The sequence below is a fragment of the Oreochromis aureus genome, linkage group 10 (genome assembly GCF_013358895.1).
Source record: "Oreochromis aureus strain Israel breed Guangdong linkage group 10, ZZ_aureus, whole genome shotgun sequence".
NCBI classification, from domain to species: domain Eukaryota; kingdom Metazoa; phylum Chordata; class Actinopteri; order Cichliformes; family Cichlidae; genus Oreochromis; species Oreochromis aureus.
This window is the reverse complement of record NC_052951.1, coordinates 14,856,604-14,881,666: the sequence shown is the minus strand read 5'-3', so window position 1 is coordinate 14,881,666 and position 25,063 is coordinate 14,856,604. Positions and strand designations below refer to the sequence as shown.

General features: G+C 41.6%; 5 protein-coding genes across 8 annotated transcripts; 2 read left to right on the top strand and 3 right to left on the bottom strand.

Annotated features, from left to right (window-relative positions):
• Window positions 1-403: 403 nt before the first annotated feature.
• fdxacb1 (ferredoxin-fold anticodon binding domain containing 1) lies at window positions 404-4,761 on the bottom strand. The gene is made up of 5 exons (XM_031759979.2): window positions 4,240-4,761; window positions 3,965-4,121; window positions 2,457-2,660; window positions 2,187-2,345; window positions 404-2,091 (listed from the first exon to the last, which is right to left on the bottom strand). Exons 1-5 carry the CDS (start codon window positions 4,415-4,417, stop codon window positions 870-872), a joined length of 1,920 nt encoding a protein of 639 aa, XP_031615839.1. The 5' UTR covers window positions 4,418-4,761; the 3' UTR covers window positions 404-869.
• si:dkey-71l1.1 (uncharacterized protein LOC569883 homolog) lies at window positions 4,310-11,619 on the top strand. 2 transcript variants are annotated; one of them, XM_031759981.2, is made up of 10 exons: window positions 4,310-4,424; window positions 5,567-5,766; window positions 6,134-6,201; window positions 6,288-6,380; window positions 6,496-6,597; window positions 6,821-6,926; window positions 9,681-9,803; window positions 9,937-10,013; window positions 10,092-10,194; window positions 10,286-11,619. In XM_031759981.2, the coding sequence occupies exons 2-10, from the start codon at window positions 5,583-5,585 to the stop codon at window positions 10,423-10,425; spliced, it is 996 nt and encodes a 331-aa protein (XP_031615841.1). In that variant the 5' UTR covers window positions 4,310-4,424; window positions 5,567-5,582; the 3' UTR covers window positions 10,426-11,619. The 2 variants fall into 2 exon arrangements, with proteins under 2 accessions (XP_031615841.1, XP_031615840.1); XM_031759980.2 differs by lacking the exon at window positions 4,310-4,424 and adding an exon at window positions 4,951-5,134.
• Window positions 11,620-12,387: 768 nt separating this feature from the next.
• bicdl2 (BICD family like cargo adaptor 2) lies at window positions 12,388-19,141 on the bottom strand. Of its 2 annotated transcripts, XM_031759995.2 has the most exons (10): window positions 19,077-19,141; window positions 17,979-18,447; window positions 15,956-16,171; window positions 15,710-15,826; window positions 15,047-15,193; window positions 14,742-14,888; window positions 13,916-13,990; window positions 13,070-13,152; window positions 12,866-12,980; window positions 12,389-12,763 (listed from the first exon to the last, which is right to left on the bottom strand). In XM_031759995.2, exons 2-10 carry the CDS (start codon window positions 18,216-18,218, stop codon window positions 12,599-12,601), a joined length of 1,305 nt encoding a protein of 434 aa, XP_031615855.2. In that variant the 5' UTR covers window positions 18,219-18,447; window positions 19,077-19,141; the 3' UTR covers window positions 12,389-12,598. The 2 variants fall into 2 exon arrangements, with proteins under 2 accessions (XP_039474384.1, XP_031615855.2); XM_039618450.1 differs by lacking the exon at window positions 14,742-14,888 and having other exon boundaries at window positions 12,388-12,763.
• A 239-nt stretch (window positions 19,142-19,380) lies between these two features.
• On the top strand, window positions 19,381-20,916 carry mia (MIA SH3 domain containing). Its single transcript, XM_031760097.2, has 4 exons — window positions 19,381-19,791; window positions 19,879-20,012; window positions 20,173-20,283; window positions 20,366-20,916. Exons 1-4 carry the CDS (start codon window positions 19,674-19,676, stop codon window positions 20,387-20,389), a joined length of 387 nt encoding a protein of 128 aa, XP_031615957.1. The 5' UTR covers window positions 19,381-19,673; the 3' UTR covers window positions 20,390-20,916.
• A 1,005-nt stretch (window positions 20,917-21,921) lies between these two features.
• Window positions 21,922-25,040, bottom strand: LOC116336250 (alpha-crystallin B chain-like). 2 transcript variants are annotated; one of them, XM_031760089.2, is made up of 4 exons: window positions 24,789-25,040; window positions 23,525-23,686; window positions 23,165-23,287; window positions 21,922-23,089 (listed from the first exon to the last, which is right to left on the bottom strand). In XM_031760089.2, exons 2-4 carry the CDS (start codon window positions 23,636-23,638, stop codon window positions 22,898-22,900), a joined length of 429 nt encoding a protein of 142 aa, XP_031615949.1. In that variant the 5' UTR covers window positions 23,639-23,686; window positions 24,789-25,040; the 3' UTR covers window positions 21,922-22,897. The 2 variants fall into 2 exon arrangements, with proteins under 2 accessions (XP_031615949.1, XP_031615947.1); XM_031760087.2 differs by lacking the exon at window positions 24,789-25,040 and having other exon boundaries at window positions 23,525-23,704.
• Window positions 25,041-25,063: the final 23 nt, after the last annotated feature.

Genomic DNA, 25,063 nt, shown 5'->3' with positions numbered 1-25,063 from the left:
GTTTATTATTTCTCCAGTTTTAACAACACCACTAGCTGAAATCCAGCCCTAAACCATGAGAGAGACTCTTGTACATCTCTCCGGACCTCCTCCGTGCATATGATTAAAATTTGAGTTAAAACATTTTTTTAAATTTGGATTCATCACTCCATAACATCAACATCATGTTTCAACTAAAGGAATGGGAACAAATTATGTGCTTTCATAACAGGCTGCTAGTAACAAAGTACCTAAAGGTACAATTTAAAACAGCTGTCTATTATGTGTAGATACAACACTTATTAGGTGTCTTTTTTATGCTTGAATGAAGCCAGAAAGAAAACAAGACTATTCTAAAACTGCAAGAAAGTCTGACTCCCTGGACACAAAATATAAAGAAATGATGGGTGGTTGAAGACTTTTGCAGAGTACTGTGGTAAGCGTTTATTCTTTCGTGACACAGTTAATTAAAGGAATTATTTTATTTCTTTACATCTTTACAACGTTCCCTGTATATAGTTATACAGCTCAGTTATTGCTATTATGACCACTAACTAATCTCAGTCTGTTCTTTTTGAGAAATGTTTACTTTGTCAGTGTCACGATGTTGCCATGTGGTGCACCACATGTGTCTTTTACTCTTTTACAGCAACTCCTGTGGCCACAAATTTACATTAAATAACAGATTTATTGTTTCCTTGAAGCACAAACATATACACAGAATTCCAATCACAATGTAGACACAGTAGAGCAAACAACACCTCAACAACTGTAAACACGGTTTAGCTGCAGATTACACATTTATCATTTACTATGCAGATATAAACAGATAATGCCTCTTAAAAGGTAAGAGTGTAAATCGCCGTTCCTCTCTGAGTTTCAAGTGATGGCTACCTGATGGTGACTTGTAATCGAGAGGAAAGTAGAGTCTCCAAGTGTTTGTGAAACTGGAGTGCTCGTGTGTGTGACAGAGCATGCGTGTGTGAGTGGTAGATGAGTCTGTAGCAATAACTGGTCTGGCTCAGGTCAGGATGTGAGAACCTGTCAATGAGTTTAACTTGCTCCACGGTCCCACAACTAGCCTCTCGGACCACCGCGTGGAAATTCTTCTCCTCCCACGTAGGCCCAGTCCAGAAGCTGATGTCAAAGGTGAAAGGTTCGGGATACAGGCAAAAAGGATGAAACGGAGTTCCCGGCGATGGGTGGGATGAAAATTGTTTTAAGAAACGTGGGTCATGTGACCAAAGCAGCCTCCAGTCAGGGAGCGAGAACAGGAGCACGGCGAGTAGGTCCAAATTTAGGGACGCAGTGATGTGGACATGATTGTTGTTGTCACTTACATCGCTTGCAAACACCTTACCAACCAAACCCACTGGCTGCGCCTTCAGACGCAGACCTCCCTGTTCTGTTACTATGGAGACGCCAAAAGGAGCAAGTAGCGTTTCCAGCTTTTCTCCGAGCAATTTACCCGGCTCACTTTCTGAAGGAAAAACACCTTGGATGAGAAGCTCGTGAAAGGCAGGCATAGCCCAGAGGCCGATGGGTACATTTCTGAAAACCACACCACTAATTCCATATAACAAGCTGGTAACACCATTACAGCTCCCACAGGCCTCATCCTTCTTATTTCCTTCACTTTCATCACTCCCCTCACAGTCACCATGACGATCGGCGTTAATTATCGCCTCTTTTTTAGCTAGAAGTTCTTCCATCTGAGGGAGCAATGATGGACGTAGCATGTGCATACCACTTTCCCCTTCAGGATCAATGTCAAGAGAGCATGCTGACCTGAAGCTCTCAACTCCTTTGATTCTCACCCTATCTCCTTTACCTGAGGTAAGACATGCTGGCAGCAGAGTTTCTGTGGGTCTCGGATCATTTTCTTTGTCTGCAGAGGTATCAGTGTCAGAGGTGAGGTCTTTCTGAAGCAGGTGGATCCAGTAGCATTGTGCGCTATCGATGCCACAGCAGTGTGTCTGCAGCTGTTTTGCTGTGAGGAGGAAGGGGATGGTCTCTGTCATCATGAAGACTGGCCATTTCTTCGCCAGACCTTCGAGAAGAAAATCTTGTACCAACTTGACAGGGTGGACAGAATCTGAGCAGAGAAATCTCCTGATGAAAGAAAAGAGGTTGTAATTATATTTATGTGATTTATGTGTGTGTGTCTTGGTGGTGCAAACACCTGGGTAGCCACTGTGTTACTGTACCTGAATATGTAATCACTGAGCTCTGCTGGTATTTCGTACTGGACTTTCTCTCCTTCAACAACCTCCTCCATCTTCAGCAAATGAGCAGGGGTGTAGGGGAGGCTGCGAGTAAACACGTGGACCAAAGCTTTCTCCACATGGAAGCCTTTATCCTGGCTCCTGTCCAGCAGCAATATCATCATTAGTGCCAGGCATGCAAACATACAAGGAAAACACACAAAGAGATACAGCTGGGTTGCTTCTATACATAGACTCACCTTTACTCCTTACCTGTATCCAGTGCACTTGTAGCTCTGGTGCTTATCACTTTCAAAACGGTGGATGGCACTCAGAATTAGATCTGCCTCCGCTGCCATGGCAACCGCCTGCCAGCTGTTGTGCCACTCTCGCTTCGGCTGGTCCGCTGGTGTCCCTCCTTGTCCGTTGCACAAGGAGACATGAACCTCCCCACCTTCAGCCAACACTTGAACGCAACTGGAAGAACAGAAGAACAACAAATTCTCATTTTAAAATGTCAATACATGTATGACACGTACATAAATGATTATTTTCTAATAACCAAAGAAGCAAAGATAACAAATATGATCATTTTAAATCTTCACAGTCAAATCTGAGACTGGCTGCATTTTTTTTTAATGCTCTTATAATGATAAGTTCATTTATTCAGTCACCCTGCCATAACACAGCTCGATTTCTCATGATAGTGGGTTTTGTTATTTAGTGATCCCAAGAAAGATAAAGTTTATTTCCTATTTATTTATTAGAGATCAAAAGAAACAAGTAAGCAATAAAAAACTTTAATAAAGTGCTAGACACCCAGCGACCTCACGGGTGGGCACGCTTCAGTGGTTCTAGTGAGACTCCCGCAGGAACCAGATAAGAAAACCGGATAGCAGATAATCAGATTTCGATACTGACAATTAGGGAAAGGCAGTTTTCTCAATAAATCTGCCTTTTTTTCAAGGTAGCAAGATAAATTAACCTGTCACCACAGGCTTTATTATTTTAGGTTTTCTGCAGAATTATACTAAATAAATAAAAAGAATTCCAAGCACGACCATTCACTGTCTGATATGAACAGTTCCAATTTTTAATTTAAAAACATGTTGCAGTAGGCACAAGAAACAAGATTAAATGATGATATCATTTTGGGATCACAGTGCCAAGCCAGAAAAAAAAAAACATTTGAAGTGCGAAACTCCCAGTCTCCTGACAGGCCGGTGCACCTCCTGCTGAGACTCCCGCAGAAATCAGAAAACCAGAAAGAAAACTGACCTTTAGATAGTGACAGTGAGGGTAAAAAGCTATTTTCTCAATAAATCTGCCCTTTTCCCCAAGGTAACAAGGCCTTACCACAGAGAAACAAGCTTTATTATTTCAGGTTCTCTCCGTTCATTGTGCCATTAAAACTGTTTACATTTTTATTTAAATCAGCAACTATTTGATCAAATAACAGCTAGAAAGGTCTGGGCATCCTGTAGAAGCTTTCATAACCTGGTCATTAGTTGCCTAAAACACCTTAAGTAGGCACAAGAAGCAAGATTAAGTGATGATATTAATTATATTGAGGCAATAAACTGTAATTATTCCAGTACATGTAACATAAAAAGGGATATAAACTATTATAAAAACAAACTGAAAAACACATACAACCTTTTAAGCCCCAATAATGATGAGCTTGAGGCATCAACGGCCTCTTTTAGGCTTCTTACATAGATAGAAATGAATGCAAGTGATGTATGAGTGGATGTTGTGATCATGGCATGATGCAGTCATACCTGAGGAAGAAGTTTCTGAGAAGTTCTCTGTTCTTTTTAACCCCACTCTTTCGCCCACAGTGAGGGAAGTTGAACACCACACGGTCAAACAGATGGCCCTGCAGAGAGGCGCATTCCCCCAGCTTTGTGCAATCCACCTCAAACAGCACAGTCCCTCCTGAAAGAACAAACAGTGTTAAAGATAGTATGCAAAAAAAAAAAAAGAAGAAGAAGGGGGGCACAACTCCATAAAACTCAAAATAGCAGCAGTTATTACACCTGGTAAAAAGCCGTACCAGAGTCCTTGATGGTCTGGATGTTATCAGCTGCGCCTTCGTGCCGCAGTGCCTCCTCCTGATGCTGCAGGCAAGTGGCCGTTACGCTGGTCTCTGATCCGGAGTACAACTGACAGGCAGAGGCGGAAAAGGAGAAGTTCCCTTCTCCCACCATTAATACTGCCCGCGAAGGAGACATATCCAGGGTAAAGCGCAAACAAAGCTGTTTCCCAAAAACTCAGCTCTGTGAAAAGTTGTCCCCAAAATCTGTCCCTGAAAGGGATGAGCCGCGTGTGCGGGTGCCAGCGGCCACCTTCAGTCTTCTTCACGGGTCAATATTGTGGTTGTGGAACCATGTTTAAGTTTTTTGTTTGTTTTGTTGCCTGAGACAGGCTCGAGCGAGCGAGACGCTGTTAGTACCGCTGCTGTTGGAGAATAAAAGCTGATGACCTTCTCCAACTCGAGCTCCGCAGTACGTGAAAGCCGAGCTCACCTGTAGCAGCTTGCGTTAGAAGCGGCGTCGCAGATAAAATAGTCCGACTAGAAACAAAAGGCTCCCCTCCCGGGGCCTCAAAACATCAAAATAATACAATAATAATAACTGGCTGAACGGAAGCCAATAGTCAATAGCTGCAATTTTAATAACGTGGCCACAGAAGTGCCAGTTTTATACATTAAGGTGTGAAAGTGTGCAGTTTTCAAATCCGCAGGGTTCCCGCCGTGGTTTCAGAGGGTTGCATTTGTGGGGTGGCACACGAGGCAGCTATTTGCAGCATCAGTGAAGCCCAGCATCAGCTGGCTTCGTATCTCAAGTTGGTGTTTGTAAAGAAATTAAGGGAAAATCCGCCTGACAGTTTTCCTGATGTGCGGTTCTCAATTCCACTCGGGATTTTAAGGTCTTTCGATCAAATCGGAAGTAGGTAGTAGAACAGTTAGCACACATACATGTCTGTTTTTACCGATGCTAAGGTCATACTAGCCGACGGATCTGCGGCACCTGCTCATATAAACCTCAGAACACCATGCATGACGTGCAGAGCCATGCAGACCTGGTTTTAAAAAGCTTGAAACCAATATAATGAGACATAACAATGCAAAGCTCTCATACATTTAAAATGTAGGTTTATGCTGTTAATTTTGATGCAATTTGTAATTCTGATATTGAGGTTTTCTAAAAAAACAAAAACAAAGCTGACTAAATAAAAATAATAAACATCATTTTTTCCCCTATAAATGCATTTAAAAACTGGTTAATCGTCTTCCCCTGTTCTATCCTTGCACAACAGAGTTTTTCTTTTTTAGCAGGTATGGGTAATAAATCTTGTCTTTGTCTCGTTGTGTCTTGTAGGGAGTGTTGCACCCACATGGGCAGCGTTCTGGCTTTGTCTTCCAGTCCGGGCCATCAGAACTGGCCTTTCTCCACAGACCCACCTCCTTCCCGCTGGGACGCACACCCTGCTCACTGGGATAGTCCACCGCGCTGGGAGAGGAGGGATGGCCGCCTTCCCAACCCAGGCAGCTTTCACTCGTTGCACAGGAGCTGCAAAGGTATCACTGGTTAACACAGGAGAAGTGAGGAGTGCTCACCATGCTTAAAGTGGGGCAAAAAAGACGCTTCTTTCATTAAAGTTGCAACTGTTTTCCTGTAAGGTTAAATGTCAGTTTCAGTTTTACTTCTATAGCACTTCTAAAGCAGCAAATTTGATGAAAGTTATTTTTAAATAAACTAGATAAAACCATAGATAAAACTCCACGTTTCCTTGTATAATGTGTGGTTCTAGCTACTCATAATCCTTTGAGGCTAAATAAAGCAGTCCTCATGTTTCTAAATCCTGTTACTAGCTGTGAACAGCTACAGAAATACAAATTCTATTATCTAAATGTTTCTTGACATGATTGTTTTTTTCCTCTTCAGACGTGTTTCCTCAACAGATTGAGGGCGTTAAGATGATACTGAATAAAACCCTGAGCAGCTTCTTTAAGGTGATTTGTTTCCATTCACTTAAATTTAGATGCAAACAGTTTGTAGCATTTAAAGGCAATAATTATTAACCAAAGAATGCTTCCAGGTCAGCCATACGCTCCACCTCAGCGCTGTAAGTCCGTCGTATTATCGATTTCACGTAGAGCACTTGCAGAGTGACGACTATAGCAAAGACAAGGTCAGGCATGAGTCATCACAAAGCTATCTTCATAAAAATTTTTAATGACAACAGCGAGGGAGCTGCTGCCTTTTTGTGTTCACAACTCGCATTCTGTTCCTTTGTCATATCTCAGGATGCTCCAGCGTTGATCGGGGAGATGGACTCCTCAGGTAGTCTGAACGCCCACGCTCTGCTGCATCTCACTGAGCGCGTGCGAGCCAGAACAGTGTTTCAGGTGAGATCATAACATCTGACGTCTGTAAACATGGCATTCATTCATTCAGTTCCCTCCTACAGCTATTACAAATCTTGACACCTTTCACATCTTTCTTCAGAATATTTGTCTTTACTTTCTCTGTTTGTAATGTATAATCCTCCATGAAAGGATACCTGTTCTGTTTTCTGTTATAAACTTTATCTGTAGAGTAACATTTTTTGAACTGCTCAATGTGTTTTAGACCCAGCAGTCCCAGTTTGTAACGTGGCAATTTGAAACTGAGTACAGAGGCAATGACTTCACCGCTGCTGTGACGGTGGCCAACCCAGACATCCTCAGAGAGTCAGGTGAGAAATAGCAGGTGGAAAAATGAGCAGAGGATTAACCATCAGGGTCTGATGTATGGAAAGTTGGGTGCCTCTACACTGCAGTGATAGTTCCCCTCTTTCTAATGTGGACCTGGCAGAGGGTGTGTTTCAGCTTCAGGGGGATCATAGCCCTCACCCTACCTGTAAAGGTCCTTGCCAGGGTCCCAGAGAGCTAATTTATATACAGAGTCAGTTAGAGCTTTTCTATAATTACCAGCACTAATTAATGTCTGAAAAATGAGCACACCTGTTGAGGGAGGGCAGTTTAGATGATTGAGAGGAGGTTGAAGAAGAAGGAATATGCTTTTCTACAAGGGTGAACTGGTCTGTTAGAAACTGCTGCAAGTACAACCTTCACAAATTCTAAAACCAAATAACAATTTTTTACCCTGCAGCCATAAAAGACTGATAGGCTATTGTCGTCATAACTTTATAACTTGAGAACAAGGTGACGTAGGATTTTGGAATTGATACCGTAGATGTGTCTACTAGGAGGCTGAGGTGTAGCACTGGCCAGTATTTTTTAGAGTTAAATTCACAGATAAACTGTGTTAAGCAAACCTAGGTAAATCATATTTGCTTGATTTGTTTAAATATTTTCCCAGCATTTTGTGTTGCAATTTCTAAAATACATTTGCCATAAGATCAGCCACCAAGTTACCTGCTGTGTCCCCACCTTTCAGCTACAAAACTGACACTGTGGCTACTTTCATTATATCCTGACAGTAGTTTCTTAACCCTAAAAGAGGGCTTTGTTGTAATGCAGTGTTAGGAAATCTGGTCCATGGACACAGTTATTTGTGCCGTTACCTTCATTAAATATGTATTTAGATCTCCTTCCAGAGCCCGCTGGGAGTCACAATACAACATCCATGCTGCCATTAGCGATACTTTTTAAAGTGAGCCGATGGATTTGCAGTGTTCAACATTTTTCGTCAAAATATGCAAAATGGTCCAATGAGTGTGTAGTGTGTTTCATGTAGTGTGTTTTTTCTTCTTCTGTCAGATGTAATATTGTCTGACAAAATGCTACCGTTAATATGTCTTGATGCATGCCCAATCATCCAGGTAAGGAAACCCCAAAAAGCTGATTCAGTTCATCTGGATGTAGTGTTTGAAAATGTAGTTGAAAATGGCTACCAATAATAGGATTCAAAGATCAGCAGTGTCTTAGATTAATGTCTGAATTTTTCAGTATATAATACTGACTTTAATAATATTGTAGCATTACATGACGTGCAGGAAAAAATAAATAAACAATGGCAGTTGGCATTGTTATATTCTAACTTCAATACATAGACGGGTCAGCTGTGTTTACACGGTGGAATATTTGAATCCTGCACTCCGCCTGAGCTGTCAGATACGTTTGTAACTCTGACGGTAACTCTGTGAAAAGCAGAAGAATTCAAATTCACCAGAGAATAAATAAGGGAGAGACATGGCATCAAAGTTAGATAGAGCACAGTCCCACAGGTTAAGAATGAAAAAGAAAAAGAGAAAACACATCCCAGGAGGCGAGAGCTAAAGGAACTGATGAACATGGTCAGACAGATGACTTTATGTTCCTAAATTCAGTCTGACATTTTATCACTTTTGCTCAGTTATACTTTATTAATGTAAACTTGCCGCACTTGCCGTGTGCATGCACATGGATGTGTGCATGGCCAGTCTGCTCCATTACTTAAGCAAAAAACACTCCACCTCTGGTCACAGGCTGCCCCAGTTCCTGTACATTTGTAGTGAGAGCTTAGTCTGGATTGCTGGCAATAAGTGAGACTCATTCCCAGTGGGTGTCTGCCAAGACCGACTGTTACTGATTCTTTTTATAATTTTTATGGACAGAATTTCTATGAGCAGCCATGGGGTGGAAGATTGGGGGTTGGCAGGTCTCAGAGGTTTATCTCTGCTTTGCAGATGATGTTGTTGGTTTCAGGCGGTGGCCTCCAGCTTGTCCTTGGGCAGTTTGCAGCTGAGTGTGAAGTGGTTGGATGAGAATTAGCTCCTATGTGTCTGAGGCCATGGTTCTCAGCCAGAAAACAGAGGTGTGACCACTTTGAGTTGGGAATGAGTCGTTGCCCCAAGTGGAGGGGTTTAAGTATCTCGGCATCCCCTTCACGAGTGAGAGGAGAGTGGAGTGACAAATTGATAAACAACTTGGCTTGGAGGCTGCAGTGATGTGAATGCTACTCCAGTGTGTTGTGGAAAAGAAAGACATGAGCATGAAAGTGAAGCTGTCATAGGTGACTAAAGGAAGAGTGGAGCAGTGGACGTATTTCCTCCAAACAGCTTCTCGATTCACCCTGAGAAGCTTAGTCATTCAGGAGGGTAGTTACTCCTCCACATTAAAAAGAGCCAATTAGCATGGTTCAGGCATCTGACAAGGATGCCTCCAGGGCACCTCCTAGGTGAGGTGTTGCAGACATGTCCTATTGGAAAGAGGCCCCAGGGCAGAGCCAGGACATGCTGGAGTCCCAGCTTGCTTGGGAACACTTTAGTGTCTCCACATAAGAGGTGGAGGAAGTGGTGTGGAGAAGCAGGTCTGAGCATCTCTACTTAGAAAGCTGCACATGGACCTGAAAGAGCGGCAGGAAATAGATGGATGGGTGGATGTTGGCTTTTCTTTGTTATCCCGCAACATGAGAAGAAAATAATTTAACACTTTTTCTGGTATTTTTCACTGACGTGCCCCTTGATGATTTTTCTGTTATCTTGCTGTGTGTTTTTCCTGGACAGTTATCCTGGTGGCGCATTTCCTGCAGAGCGTTTCTTCTGGGCTGGTGTTAGGAGGAGAGCTGGTCTACCATCGGGGACGAGCAGAAGAAGGAGGCATCCTTACTCTGGCTGGACAGTACTCAAGTGAGATGTTGTTTTTACTCATGAATCTGCCTCACGTATCATATTTTAACAGAGCTGGTATCATCTCTCCTTTGTTGAGCTTTGATTTAGCCACAGTGGGGGTGGTGGGTGGGCGTTCTGTCTCTCCATGCAGGACCAAACTGGGTGGCAACATTGAATGCTGGCAAAGGAGGTGCCCATGCAAGCTATTATCACAGAGCCAACAAACAGGTACAGCCAATGCCACCCATATGCGTAAACACCACTTACCTTAGTGGCATATCATTAATGTATGTTTGTGCTTTGCAGATACAAGTAGGGGTGGAGTTTGAAGCCAGTACCAGGACACAGGAGACCACAACATCCTTTGGGTATCAGATGGAGCTCCCAGAGGCTAATATGGTCTTTCGAGGTAAATTTCCTGATGTAACTTGAGTCATGGACGATGTTAACTATTATGAAAGCACAATGCATGAGTCTTTTGTTTCTTTGTGTGTATCCAGGTATGATAAACAGCCGGTGCATAATAGGAGGTGTGTTGGAGAAGCGCCTGACTCCTCTCCCAGCCACACTGATTATGGGTGCCTTTGTAAATCATAAAGGCGATAAACTGCAAGTGGGTCTAGGCATCAACGTGGGTTAATCATCAGCTAACCCCCGCTGGAATTACACTCCGCTGCCTGGATATCCGTCCAGAGGCACGTTTCAGAGGCTTCATTAACAACGTGACCTTCCGAGACTTTTTCAGCCTCACCAAAACACTTCCTGTTTCTTTAAGTCACCTACCTCTCTAAGTGGAGGCGATGTTTGTCTGACTGAGGGACAACAGGAGGATTGCACTGAGAGGAGTGGATGAGCACCTCCAGGGGCTCCACATACAGTATGTGGCTACACAAATGTTCCAGTCTCCCTAAACCCAAACTGTGCATCCACTCCTGGACACTGAACCAAAAGGATAAAAGGCATACAGTACTGTAAAGTTAAAATAAAGATTTTATATTATGGGTAGTCCTAAACAAATCTAATGTAAGTACACTGTATTAAAGAACAATAGGCTTTTTTTTAAATGTTTTTGCCCATCAGCTACATTTTTAATAGACTATTTCCACAAGATGCTTACAAAAGATGTGTTTGCCCATCTAACAGGTAGTGATTGGTTTACATCAGCGCCAGTATCAATTAAAAACAAAGCTCATCAACTCACCTGCCAAAACATTAAATTTTAGCTTGAATGTACAATCATTTGGTGCTCTCTAACCACGACACAAACAGAGAAAGCATAAAACTGAAAAACTTCCGCGCTTACTCATAAAAAGACAGTCTGTGTGGGCTAATCTGCACACAAGCAAACGCTTAGAGGATCATTCCAAATGGCAGCAAATGCTGAATCTGAGTATGAGTAAATGGGTCGGCTCATGTTAAAACGTCAGTAAGAACCTTAAAAAATATGCATGAGTAGGTGAATGTTTGTTTGATTGGGTACAGATCTTTTTTTTTTTGTGCCGGCATATTATAGTGTGCAATCCACACAGAGAAAGGTGCTGCTTCATACTGTATATAGTAATTTAAGGTTCTGAGGGTTGAGAAAGAGGCTATGCACTAAGTCTGCTGATTGAGGACTGCGCTGTATGTATACTGTATAGATGAAGGCATTTGGTAACACTGACTGTATGCAACCTGCACTACTCGTACTGCGTTTGAGCATTTCCAGTCCTCTTCAACTGGGAAATGTTGCATATATATGGTTTATTCATTGTATAATGTCAGCATGGAGAGAAATGGAAGGGATGGCTATCTTTTTGAACTTAATTTATTAAAGATGTTATTTCTGTCATTGTTTCTTTTGACTGTATGTCATGCATTTCAGCAGACAGTTACCTACCTACAGTAAGTCTGAACCTAAACTCAGCACCAAGGTACCTTATTACGTCCTGTTGCTTATTCATAGCTCAGCAAGACACAAACACGAAAGCCAGATAATTTTCGCTTAAATCATTAGAGACCAAGATTGCACATTCATTAAGAATTTGCTTAAACTGAACATTTTCCACTCTCGGATCCACATGCAAATATTCCTTCCCATTAACTTCCATTAAGTTGTGATGATTTTCCCTGATATACTGTTTTAGTGGTGGATGCCCCTTTTAAACAAGGCCAAAGTTTCAAATACTGAAATCTGCGCAAAGATAGACGGAACCCCAGACCTCAGACCTCAATAAGACGCTACATTTTGGACATTTTTTTCTGTGTTTGATTTTGGATGATGGCTGTGAGAGTGAATACCTTTTAATATGCTTATGTAAGGCGCATAGCTCTTGCTGATAACACAGAAATCCCACTTTCTGTTTGTCAGGGGCAGCTAGTCATAAGAAAGTGGGTTTAAAGGAGAGGGTGTGTTGTGAGATTGCACTGAGGTCTAATGTGTGTGAGATAAAAAAACAGGATTGTTTTTGAACTGAATAATGTGTAACATAGTAAAGGATAAGACCTGAAAATGATAGGTCCTTTTTAATCTCTTATTTCTCGTATTTGCATGCTCCCTTTAAAATTCTTGTAAACTTTTGCCTTTAAAGAACTAGAAGTGACTTAAATAATGCAAGAACAGATTATAACATATCCAAAACTCAGTTGAGACTTTTTTTTAATATAAAGTATGAAATTAATAATACATTGTATATACATATATACAAATATAGGTATGTAAACAAGTCACTTGTTGCTAATATGGCATTAGTGTCCATTATCTGGCCACAAAAGACAGAGTGGCAAAGATAAATGCTGATACTGTCCATTTAAACCTGGGAGTCTTCTTGCTCTTATATATCCTTGAAAAAAGAGAGGAATCCTCTCGCTCCTTCTCCCTTCATTCTCAAAGACTTGCTTCTTTGGAGTCCCGTAGCACCTTTTTCTCGCTCGCTCTCTTTCTTCCTCTCCTCCTCCCTTTGCTGAACCTGTTGATTTATCACCACCCGCATGTCCTCCTGCAGCAAGAGCAAAGGTTCAGATTACAAAAGTATAATAATTTTTTAAAGTCCATTTTCCCAAAAGAGACTATCTGTAGTTTTGTATCCCGCTACACAAACCTGCCAGGCCTCCAGCTCTTGAGACATCGCCACCTTCTGCTTGATGGTGTTGAGAAGCTGCTGAGTTAGTGATTCTTTCTCTTGACGCACCGTGACCAGTTCACTTTCTAAGGACCTAAATGGAAATTTAAAAAACATATTTATCCACAGGTTTAAATAAAATTGAGGGAAATTAAACTAATCAGCGGTTTAGCATAGCATTACCTGTAGCTTGGCTTTCCTGAACTGCGGCCGCACAGCTGAATTTCCTCCCTCAGAGACTCGAGTTCTTCTCTCTGACCTTCAAGCTGCAAAGAGTGTAAATACATCAGTCACACTGATTATAACATTGCATATTAGAGCATGATTGGCCTCCAAAATAATATTATAAAGTCGTGCACAGATAAAAGCTGAGCAGAGGGAAACATTTAAAATCTGCACACAGGCTACATAATATCGCACAGTTACCCTCAAATCTTTAAATAACACATGTTCATCCATCCATCCATCCATCCATTCACTTCCGCTTATCCTTTTCAGGGTCGCGGGGGGCGCTGGAGCCTATCCCAGCTATCATAGGGCGAGAGGCAGGGTACACCCTAGACAGGTCGCCAATCTGTCGCAGGGCCAACACACAGAGACAGACAAGCATTCGCACTCACATTCACTCGCACATTCACACCTAGTGGCAATTTGGACTATCCAATTAACCTATCCCCACAAGCTGCATGTCTTTGGACGGTGGGAGGAAGCCGGAGTACCCGGAGAGAACCCACGCAGACACGGGGAGAACATGCAAACTCCACACAGAAAGACCCCGGCCTGATGGTGGAATTGAACTCAGGACCTTCTTGCTGTGCGGCAACAGTGCTAACCACCGTGCCACCGTGCTGATTAAATTAATCCAGACTTAAACATACTGATCCTACAGCACATTATTTAAAAATGTAATTCTGTGACTTAAATTGGAGCTTCCTATATTGTCTGTTTTTGCTAGACAAATCAGCAAATACGTCTTTTTCTATTCCTGCAGCGGTAAGGACAGTATATACAGCATACAGTTCCACTGACCTCTTCTTTCAGTGCCTGTATTTCTTCATCTCTCGCTTGCAGCACTGTGGAGTGAGCTAGAAGAGCCTCTTTAGCCTGTAACAGGAGAGATATACACCACATCACAAAAAGTCAGAGGGATCCAACACTTAACTAGGCATTTGTGCTTTTAATGCAAATTTGGCCTGCAAAGATGTTGCTTTTTTTGGCAGACTGGTGCACTATGGCGTGAGATGAATGTATTAGCAAGGTAAATTTGAAAAAGTGAGATTTTTCAGTTTGGAAAAGGACTCTTTTTTTACCTGCCTAGATCACCACAGTGACTTATGCTGAACACATAAGCTGATCTGTACCAATTTATGTCAGCGTTTTCTCAAAGACGTTTGGACGCTCACAACAGACGGCTGAAAAAGTAATATGTACTAAGATTAAACATCTTTAATCTTTAAAATGGGACATTTTGCCAGTAATTGGGTTAACTGGCAACAGTTCAGTAACAGACTGGGTATGTCTGTTACTAACATACCCAGTCAGTAACAGACATACTGACTGGGTATGTCAGTATGTTTAAGAGAGACGACGTTTTTCTGGAGCTACTCTGAACAAGATCATAATGATGTTTGTCGATGTAAAAAGTAAAGCCTTTGAATACCTCATCAGCTACAGTACATAATAAAAAAGATTCAGTAAATCTGGAGAAATCTCTGTGCTCAAGAGACAAAAATCAATATCGGATGGATCATGGAGACATGAGTACAAGGATTATCCAGACAAGCTTTGGCACACAGGATCGGTACACACTGACTTAGACTGTGGAGTTACTCTGTGTGTGTGTTTCTGTGGGCACCTGTGACTGCTGAATTTCACTCAGCAGAGACAAAGGTTCTGCTTGTGTCCTGTCCAGGATACTGTCATCATCCAGGTTCAGAGCTTTTTGCTGTAGAGAGCGATTCAAGGTGCGCAACTCAAACACCATTCCCTGCTCCTGCTCTACCTACACACCAAGCACATGCACACACACACAGAGATCAAGAACCTGTTAGTGACCTCTGCTAATGATGAGGAATGCCTACTGCAACAGATATTACTAACTCGAGCTTCATCGGTCAATACCACGGCTGATCCCAAATATGCCTCCGATTTAATGCTCACCTCTGCTTCTTTCTCTTTGAGTTTCATCTGCATTTCCGACAGTCTGTCTCTCAAGCTCTCTCGCTCCATGCGAAGTCTTTGGTTGTCTTCCTCTGAAGCTTTTAGTTGTGTCTCCATGTGTGACTGCCGCTCTTGCAAAACTCTGTTCTGTATGAGAAGGATCAAAAAGATAAACTACCAATATAAAAGCTGTTTTAGCATTGTCAGCCCAGATGTCGACCCAAAGCCTACTTTCTGCACACCTGGAGGTTGTTAAGAGGTTTATAAAATCAGCATCCTCTTCAACTGAACATTTTAAGAATTTTCCACTATTTCTTGTTACAGAATTATTTTGTAACCAGATTTTCATGCTTCATGATGACATGAATTATTGTGACTGAAGACTTGTCAAAGCTCCTTTAAGAACTTTACTTATTTTTGTTGGTATTTAGTCTCAAGCCAGACTCAAGTTATCCGAACATGAGATTTGATTTTAGCTTATGCTATATGAAAATTGACTCACAAAAGATGTGGTTTGGGGACTTTTCTTTGAGAACTTAAGACTCTCCTCTAAAAAACAGGTTTTGTACTTTCATGTGGTGCTACATCTTTGTGCTTTTTGGGTGTGCTGTTCATAATAAAACCAAAACTTTTGTGTATGCAATGTTTTACTTATGGGTATACCTCTGCTTGTATGTTTTCTAACTGTGTGAAGCTGATGTTTCGGCTAAAAGATGATTCTTCCATTTCTTCTCTGATGGTACGCAGTTCAGTCCTCAAGGAATGCTCCAGTGTCACAGCCTAGATGTGTGAGAAATAGGAAGGTGAGAAAGGTGTGAATAATAAAGGTGGGACTAACTAAACCCGTTAGTCTGCATTTTCCTGTGACGCAACATACGTGCAGAGATTCACTGATCCGTTAAAACAAACCTCTGCCAGCTGCTCAACCAGTCTCTGGTTATGGTTGGCTAACTGAGTCATCTGCTCGCTTTCATCTTTTCGCCGGTCACGCCCTTGACTCTGATGTTTCTCCACCTCAGCCCGCAGGGTTGTTAAATCAGCAGTTAGCTCCGCCTCCCTCTGTCCAAATGCCAGTTCATTCATCTCCAGCTTCCTCTGAAGAACGTGCTTCTCCTGCTGTAAAGCCTGTATTAAACACCATATGAATCAGCTTCAATAACCAGACTTTCCCGATAACATGAATGATGGCTCCACTCCTGGACATGGCAGTGTGACAGCAAGCCAGCATGCTCAATAGGAAGACTCGGAAAATAAAAAAGCTACATGTAATCAAAAGCATTCAAAGAACATTTAACACTGCATTTCATGAAAAATACTTTTCTGTTTATTTCTCTATGCTTGTCGACTCTGTACTGGGGGCAGATTTCTATCTACAGGGAACGATAAAAGACGAGCAGAATATTTCACAGATATTAAGTTTATATGCAATATCTAATAAAATCCACTGGCTTAAAAAAAACTTCACAAACAACTAAATAAATTACAAAATTAAAACCTGTAAAAACAGTATAACTAACACAAAGCCATATGAACATGATATATGGTGAAGATCTACTTAAATGACTTCTGCTAAAGTTAAATGTACTTAACTCACATTAAGTTGGAGCGCATGCAGGTTAAGTAATGCATACTTATCAGGAATTGGAAGCACCGTGTTATGTCCCATACATTGCACTGTAGTGCAAAATACTGCAAATTTTTGGTGTCATCTGATAACAAGGCCAGAATTGTTGATACTGATAATGACACTTTAATCCTGAACACATTTTAATGACCACTTAAATCATTATGATTTTTACTTTGCATAATTATTTGCTGACACAATAAAACGCACCTTTCAGCTTTGCATGTATTTTAAAACATTTTTTTTGAGCCTGTCTGTAAATTTGCTGTAAAGTTTGAATGTGCTATAGGCTATAAATAAAACAGACACTACAGTCAACACAAAAAGGTCCAGCCATTTTTCATAGTGCATGTTTGGGGTATATTTTCCAAAAATATGTTTAACCCAATTGAGAAGGCTACGTACTGAACTTAGAGGATAGAAACAAAATATTGATCTTATCACTCTAGTATCAGTCCGATACCAGTAGCGACTTTGGTATTGATACTAACGATATTTAAATTGATTGGCTCACCTCTAATGCAGCTGTAGAAACACTATTTGGAATAACAGTGGATTAAGAAATCATGACATGGTGGCTGCCATGTAATCATGGATCATTATCATAGCCAGCATAAAAGATTGTTATGGCTGTATAACATATGATTACATATGGTAACTGGGGAAAATAGCTGATGTCACATGCTTTGACCATTTTTAATGATTAGACTGCATACTAGAACTAGAATGATAGAATTTGCTTTGTAATGCCACATTTAATGTTAAATTTATTGTTATCTCTGTAGAGAAAAAAAACAAATGGTTTAAATACTTTATATATAGATAAAATCTATCTATATATCTATTTCTGATAGCATTTTCACACTGTGTAACTTGAGTTATTTTGTAAAGCAGTCAGTAATGGTATGTTTGCAAGTGCCTTAGTGAACTATGGCAGCTTTCTGACACAAAGTTAGCATTAGCTTCCTAACAGCTAACCAGACATAATCTCCTACAGTGAACACTAAAGTGATTAGCCAGCTAAAGGCTTTTTTTTAAGTTTCAATCTGCGGTTATACATTTTTAGAGCTCTTTCTCCTCCAGCGGGGGTGGTTATTATGGTTGCATTGTCTCCTTGCAATCTGACAAATCTTCTGCCCACTGGCGGAATGACTGTGCACTGCAGGCCACATCCAAAAGTTTTGCCTTCATGCAGCGATTTGCTTGTAATTTTAGCTAATCTTACTTAACATTTCATTTTGTGTAAAAATGTGTTCATCAAATATGACCTTTTGGGAGATTAAGGGACAACAGTAGCTTTAATCTTACCTCCAGCTCCCTTTCCCTCTGCTCCAGAGAGGCTGCCAGCTCCTCATTCTTCTCCAGTAAAGCCCGTCCCAGCTCCGCAGCTAGAATCAGGTCAGTCTCTATGCCTCCTCCACTGTCAGTGCTTCCAGGGGAGGATGTGGATGAGGGGCGACCAAAGGAGAGAGACATCGAGGAGGAGGGAGAGAGAGGAAAGAAGGAGTCCTCCAGGCTGGGTGAGGGAAGACTGTTTTTGCTGAACATAGCTGAAGGATCAGTTAAAAAGTACTATCCCAGGTACTGCGGTTGTGATTCAGTCTCCCACGGGTGGAAGAGAATGGATAGAGAGTCAGGACTCTCTGTTTCCTGATGGTTTGGTCTACAGGTGTTTGGGTTCCACTTTTATTATCCACAGTATTCCTTGTGCTTCAGTGTGTGGTCCCAGTGCTTATATTGTTCACTTCTTCTTCTCTTCTGGTCTTTACCGGCACATCTTTGGGCAAGAAAAGACATTTAATAACACAGAAAACCTTGTGTGAATATCACACTAGCTGCTTTCTGGTAATATAATCCAGCATGGCCTAAAAGGAGATCTTTTGTCTGACAGGTGCTTTTGTAGCTCTGACCGAAACACCAACCTGCACTATTATCATTGTCTCCTCCCTAAATTTCAGAGGCACTGTGAACTGCTATTTCTTGTGATCACTACAATGTGTTGTAGTGTTGTAGTTCAGGTCGAATTATCAGTAAACAATTAGCATAGGCTTAGTCTTTAAAAAAATATTTTAGTTTAAACATTCACTGCTATCATGAATAATTCACAGATTATTTTTATTCAAATTTAGACTGTATAAGCGAAATTTCAGTCACAGTTTAGCAGTGTCAGTATCTGGAGTCTCCCCCAGCCTCAACTATCAAGTCTGTCTTTCAGCCTGACGTCACTATTTGCTTCTCACCTGTTATTACCTATCGGTATCATGAATCTGTGCTGACATGCTCTTTAAAGTCCTTTAAAATACAAGTAATAAACTCAGTCCTACTTTATTGCCAGTACGACAGTTGACAGAATTCGTGTTAACCTATTTTCCACCAGACTTTGAGAAATGAAAAGTTAGGTCTTACCTGACAGCTCTCTGCCACCGCAGGCTAACAGGTACAGTCTTCCTGTTTGGGAGTGTTTGCGCAAGAGAAGCTCAGCTGGTTTCCTTGGTAGTGGAAACATTCATTATGTAAATAAAGCACATGGCTCCACCTACTGAGTTCCAAAGGTGAAGCGAGGGAAAAAGGAAGAGGAATGCACTGAGAGACAGAACAGGGAATACTGGAAAAGTCGGGTGAAATTAATAGCTGCTGATTGGATATCAGGCAGTTAAACAAGGAAGTGATTAATTCTGAGGAATCCACTGGTATTTGAGTGACTGTGTGTGTGTGTGTGTGGGGGGGCATTGCATGAGAGATGGAAAAGTCTAGGACACAAGCAGGGGTCTGTCTACTCCCCACCCCCTTTGCCCCATCCTGTTTACCTGCTTGAAGAATTTCAAAGGAGCTCTGTGTGTGCTCATTTATGAGGAAGGGTTGGGGGAAGAAGAAAAAGGGGACTGCTTCTGCTGCACCTTCATTTTAAGAGTGGCCAGACAGACTTACAAGGAGACTGAAAACCAGGACCTTCCTAGCTGAGAAAAAAGGCTTTTCCATCAGTAGGTGCGTCGACGTATAGACATGGCTTTCGAACTGTGGTTTACTCTTTCCCTGTGCCTTGTGTTGGGAACCTCTGAAGCTGGAAAGCAAATGCCTAAACTCTCTGACAAGAAACTCTGTGCTGACTCTGAATGCAGCTGTAAGTATCAACTGTTTATTTTGCTTCTGAAAAAAAGTTCAGATTCATATCACATTATAGCTCATCATGACATTTGTCCCTGCGCAGATCCTATCTTGATAGCTCGTGCACTGCAGGACTACTACCCTGGAGACTGCAGGTTCATCCCCATCAGGCAGGGGCAGCTTGTCTATGTTTATGCAATGCTAAAAGACAGAGGGAATCTCTTCTGGGCTGGCAGCGTGAGTAAAAGTGACATAATTATGTGGCTATAAATGGCCTGGGCACGGCTCTAACCATAAAACTGTGAAAACGTCACAGGCTTGGGCTTCCATGTGCAGCAAAACATTTAAAAGTTTTGAATGTTATCAAACAAATGTTATCTGCGTCATCTTTTCCTAGGTACAAGACTCCTATTATGGACAACAGGAAGCTCGCATTGGCCACTTCCCCAGCAGCGTAGTGGAGGAGACACATGCTCTCATGGCAGCCACAACTGAAGTCAAAACTACTGTAGGTGAACACACACACATGCACATGTGCATATGAATTATTTAGTGCTTTCTCCTGATTCAGTGTATCTTCTTTTTTCCAGAAATGGGACTTCTACTGTTACTGATAATACACTTCCCAAGAAACTTAACTTGATATGATGCACACTGCTGACAGCTTATTTTTATGCATCTAATAACATGAGCGCCAATAGAAGTATGCATAAACTCTGCACAGCAATGAGTGGATGTATTATTATGAAAACGTATTATTATTATTTCATGACGTCTCCATTGATTGTCTTGCTGTCTTTTGATGTTCTCGTGGAAACATAGCGGATGTTACTTAGACATCAGCAGCGGTTCTGCAGCCTTGGTTTCTTGACAGATGACCTATGTACATTGTCTGTAATGCTCCTGTTTATCTGAGGTTTTGCAGATAATAATAAAAGTTGTCCATCGTGCACTTATAAATGAAAGAAACACGAGTTGTGCTCTCCTTTTCTCTGCTAAAGCTATTCCTTTATCGTGAGCGTTGTGTGTCTTATCAACAGGCAATGTCAGATTGTAAAAACTGTTTTAAAAGCAGCAATGAAGTAAGAAATTTCAATTCATTAGAGGTGACTTTTGCATTGTCTAATAAATAAAGCGTGCTGCAAAGCATTTATCTGGTGCTTTTTTGAGACCATGCTAAACCTTCATTCCTGAAAGCTCCAGTTCCCCAATATTAATAAAGTGTCTGAAAAAATTAATCAGCAGCTCTACATTCACTGTACATAACCACCCACACCTTTTGCTGCATTGTTGCATTGCACAGGTTCAACTAGTTACTGAAAACATTCTTCAAAGATTTTCACATGATATCATCAAACACTTGCTGCATATTGGCTGCACATTCATGACGTAAGTCTCCAGTTTCACCACATCCCAAAGGTGCTGTACTGCATTGAGATCTGGTGACAGTGGAAGCCATTTGAATACAGCAAACTCATTGTTATGTTCAGGTAACAGGTTTTAGGTTATTTAAGTTTTGCCACATGGTGTGTTATTCTGCTGGAAGCATAAGATGGGTACACTGTCATAAAGGGATGGAAATGGTCATTAACAGTACTCAGAAGGCTGTGGCATTTAAATGATGCTCGATTGGTTCTAAGAGTGCCACAGCATCCCCCAAATTGTTACTACACCACCAGCTGAACAGATACACGGGAGGATGAATCCATGCTTTCACGTTGTTTATGTCCAATTCTGATCCTATTTTTTGGGGGTAAGCCTTTATACAGTGTACATAATAAAGTGGCAACAGAAGACTCATCAGATCAGGCAACATTTTTCCTCCTAGCTTCCCTTCTTTTACTATTGTTAATTTTGTCAAGCCCATGTGAATTGTAATTGACAGGTGAAGGACCTAGTATGGTTTTTTGCTGCTGTAGTTCATCTGCTTCTGATTCCTACTCTGAAATTTCAGCAGATCATCTGGACTATGACCACGAGTTCTTGCCATTTGATTGGCTGATCAATATTGATGTTAATGAGCTACTGAACACCTTATTAAGTGGTCAGTGAGTGTATATTGTTATTTGAAGTCCATTTGAGAACAGCAACACAATAGACAGAAGAAAACCTTGACAATGATTCAAAAACACACACAACCGACCTGTGAACTTGAATCTCCATATTTATTCTACTTGCTGTTGTCAGTGTTAATATTCCAAAAGGCTTAACAAATATAATAGAGTTGTAATTCTTGCATCTACAAGTATAAATGCGCTCACGTACATTCACAATCATACTATCCTTAGCAGCTCAGAGGTCATGTTCCCCAGTGAAAAAGGGGCCCTGTCTGTTTCTCTCCTTTGTCCACAACTTTGCTTCTTGCTCATTCGCTCTCATTCTCTCAACACGCCTGGTCCCGATGCCTTTGGTGGCTTTTTCTTCTTCTTCTGTTTATTTATTTATTTATTTTTTTACTAAAAACAAACGGGCTGTCTGTGCCTCCAGAAAACCTCCTCCTCACACATGCAGAAACCAATGCTCTTCCCACAGAATAAACACAGGCCATTTGGCATCTTACTAATACCCGCTCACTCTGCTCTGTGTGCTGAAAATACATCTTTTGTTAGTGTGTTATCACCTTTAGTGGATAGTACTGATTAGTATTAGTATTTCTCTGCAGAACCAGTAGATGCTGCAAGCTTGTCTGGGTTCAATTACTAACTAGCACATTTGCCACTGAAGTGAAAGCTTGCTAGAGTCATTGTGTTTCTCTAAATGCTTGATGGTGGTTATGAATTTGTCTGTGGAAATACTGTTACATGTGCGACTGTATTTTGCGTAGAAGCCTAATCTGTTTGTTTATGATAGGGAAATGAACTCTTGGGAGCTCAATATCCTGGAACTCACCATGATGTGTCTATAAAAGCCGTACTGTCAAAAACAGACGCTGTTACACGAGCTCCACAGTTTTGCTGAGACAACACAATAATAGTGAGTTAGGGGTTAGGAACTGGTTTATTAGACAGCAGTTTTAGACATCTAGAACTGTATGACTACTCTATATGTGTACGGCACTGCCAACATAACAGACAATATAAAGGGTTAATAGTAAAGCAGCATCTGATGCGTCAGGCTCTGCTCTACATTTTCTGTTTCTGTGTTCCATCTTCACAGGAAATAGGAATATTGCGCTCTGGCCCAGGAGATGACCGAGGTGCTGTGATTGTCAGTACACCATCACACGACAGACTGGAGGTGACCTCGGCACCTGTCACACCAGAAGGAAGCCTGTACTTCCTCAGAAACGCTCTTGACACATAGCCGTGGTCATCCTGAAACAGAATTAGTCAGTGCATCAGAACAGTATGGCTAAATTGATTTGTTGGTGCTAAATTTGCTCCTCTGACCTGTCTGTCTTCATGTTTGCCGTGTATTGTGACGAAATCATCACTAACGCTGACAGACAGCTCATCAGGGGAGAAATGCTTCACATCCACATAAATGACATAGCGATCCTTTTCCAAGCGCATCTAAATACAGACAGTAAAGCAGTGAGTCAGCCTGGGATAAAAACCCATAAAAACCTTGTTTAATGAAGGACTTGCACCTGAAAATTACACAAACACTCGTGATATCAGTGGAGGTTTTGACTCTGATGATCATTAATCCAAACCTCACAAATGAAAGGCCATAAAACACTGACATTTGTGCGTAACTCCCATGATGTAATGTAATAATCTTAATTACACAGGTGAACTGTACTCTACCTCACTGTGTCCATTGTCGGGCCAGTTGAACCAGCGCATAAACAAAGGGCGTATCCAGGGGAAGGACCAGGAGAATGGCCACATCATTGGCCAGTCAGTGAGAGGTTCTGCCATGGAGAGGTCAGGAAATCGATGTGGGAACGCCCGGCGGTACCAGGGATGCTGGATGGGGATATCCATGGTGAGATTCCAAGAGGGTTGTAATAAATGACGAGGCAGGCTGACTAGGTCTGATTTGGTTTGAGATGGGTGCTGCTGTGCTCTCCTGCACTGAATTTATAGGTCTTTCCCTCCCATCCAAGCCAGACTTTGCCTCTGTTCACCACCTCTGCACCCCCTCCCCTCCGTGACCTCCCATGCACACTTGCATGTGGACTCTGCCAACAGCCTGATCTTTCTGGAACAATGATGTCAACTGTTTATCCCTCCATCACTCCCATTGTTTTATCTGTCTGACTGAGACTGGTTCTCTCCCTCACCGTTACCCCCTATCTGTCCCTGTTCTCTCGGTCATGAGGTGACACTGGCTAGGAATACTGCTGACATCCTCCATGCTCATTCCCCAGGAAATGCTCCTGTCTGGTGTGTGTGTGTGTGTCTGTGCGTGTGTGTGTTTTTGTGAGGGTTTGTTTGAGGAATAGCTGCCAGAGCATTAGCCTGCTGTGCTCCGAGTGCCAGGAGCTTTAGGTTTGTGTGTGGAGTGGATGTGTAACTGAATGGGAACTGATGAGTTTGTAAGGGCCAGCATTAGATGACACTGTGCGTATCATTTTGCTATGAGCTCAGATGTAAAATATGAAGTCCTTTGCGTTGGTTGTGCCAATAAATTTCTTTCATCCTCCCACTCATGTTAGTACTGAAGGCTATATGCATTAAATTATATCTGCAAGCATAGAGGTTCATCGGAAGCTTTTAAACCATCACACCATGAATTTTAGTTTTAGTGCTTTGCAGACCAAGCCCAGGCACTGTGCCAGACTACCTGAGCCAAAGACCAGTCCAATCAAAGCTGGAGTTTTTTATCTATCATTAAATTGTGAGCTGCTTAATTGCCCAATATAAATGTTAGGTTTATGGACAGGTCGAAATGAATTCAGGTAAGAAAGCAATAAAGTCACTCCAAGGTACTAAAGCATGAGCATGGCAGGTAGCAGTAAAAGCCCTGACTGTAGTGAATTAAAGGATTTGTATTTTATTGATTATAAATGAAAGCTTTGTAAGTGTAAGACATTATATGTTTAATTAGTCTTTGTTAAACTGTTACCTTTTTAAAACTGTCCAAAAGCTCAGCAGAAATATGTGCTGAAAACGTTTTTCTTTTCTTGCCCTTAAGGCCTTACAGGAAGGTTCTCCAAAACGTGGTTAACGTTGTTGAATGAGTGTTTTATCGCAAACTATATGTTTTCCCTAAACACGGGAAACTAGCTTTCATTCTTAAATCCAACAAAAGAAAAGAAAAGAAACAAAGAAAAAGAAAGGAAATACGGTATCCACAAAGTCGGCCCTATTAGCGTCTCTTGTTACCATGGTGATGTGTCT

What these genes read in the sequence shown, in the direction of transcription:
- fdxacb1 (XM_031759979.2), bottom strand. Translation starts at nt 4,417, where the DNA reads ATGTCTCCTTCGCGGGCAGTATTAATGGTGGGAGAAGGGAACTTCTCC. An exon ending in CCAGACCATCAAGGACTCTG is followed by an intron (nt 4,122 to 4,239) that starts GTACGGCTTTTT and finishes TTGTTCTTTCAG; the next exon opens with GAGGGACTGTGCTGTTTGAG. An exon ending in CTCAGAAACTTCTTCCTCAG is followed by an intron (nt 2,661 to 3,964) that starts GTATGACTGCAT and finishes CTGTTCTTCCAG; the next exon opens with TTGCGTTCAAGTGTTGGCTG.
- si:dkey-71l1.1 (XM_031759981.2), top strand. Translation starts at nt 5,583, where the DNA reads ATGGGCAGCGTTCTGGCTTTGTCTTCCAGTCCGGGCCATCAGAACTGG. An exon ending in GTTGCACAGGAGCTGCAAAG is followed by an intron (nt 5,767 to 6,133) that starts GTATCACTGGTT and finishes TTTCCTCTTCAG; the next exon opens with ACGTGTTTCCTCAACAGATT. An exon ending in GGCTAATATGGTCTTTCGAG is followed by an intron (nt 10,195 to 10,285) that starts GTAAATTTCCTG and finishes GTGTGTATCCAG; the next exon opens with GTATGATAAACAGCCGGTGC.
- bicdl2 (XM_031759995.2), bottom strand. Translation starts at nt 18,218, where the DNA reads ATGTTCAGCAAAAACAGTCTTCCCTCACCCAGCCTGGAGGACTCCTTC. An exon ending in AGAGGGAAAGGGAGCTGGAG is followed by an intron (nt 16,172 to 17,978) that starts GTAAGATTAAAG and finishes TGTTTAATACAG; the next exon opens with GCTTTACAGCAGGAGAAGCA. An exon ending in TACAGGCACTGAAAGAAGAG is followed by an intron (nt 13,153 to 13,915) that starts GTCAGTGGAACT and finishes CACTCTTTGCAG; the next exon opens with CTTGAAGGTCAGAGAGAAGA.
- mia (XM_031760097.2), top strand. Translation starts at nt 19,674, where the DNA reads ATGGCTTTCGAACTGTGGTTTACTCTTTCCCTGTGCCTTGTGTTGGGA. An exon ending in ATCTCTTCTGGGCTGGCAGC is followed by an intron (nt 20,013 to 20,172) that starts GTGAGTAAAAGT and finishes ATCTTTTCCTAG; the next exon opens with GTACAAGACTCCTATTATGG. An exon ending in CAACTGAAGTCAAAACTACT is followed by an intron (nt 20,284 to 20,365) that starts GTAGGTGAACAC and finishes TCTTTTTTCCAG; the next exon opens with AAATGGGACTTCTACTGTTA.
- LOC116336250 (XM_031760087.2), bottom strand. Translation starts at nt 23,704, where the DNA reads ATGGATATCCCCATCCAGCATCCCTGGTACCGCCGGGCGTTCCCACAT. An exon ending in CCGACAATGGACACAGTGAG is followed by an intron (nt 23,288 to 23,524) that starts GTAGAGTACAGT and finishes GTCTGTATTTAG; the next exon opens with ATGCGCTTGGAAAAGGATCG. An exon ending in GCAAACATGAAGACAGACAG is followed by an intron (nt 23,090 to 23,164) that starts GTCAGAGGAGCA and finishes ATTCTGTTTCAG; the next exon opens with GATGACCACGGCTATGTGTC.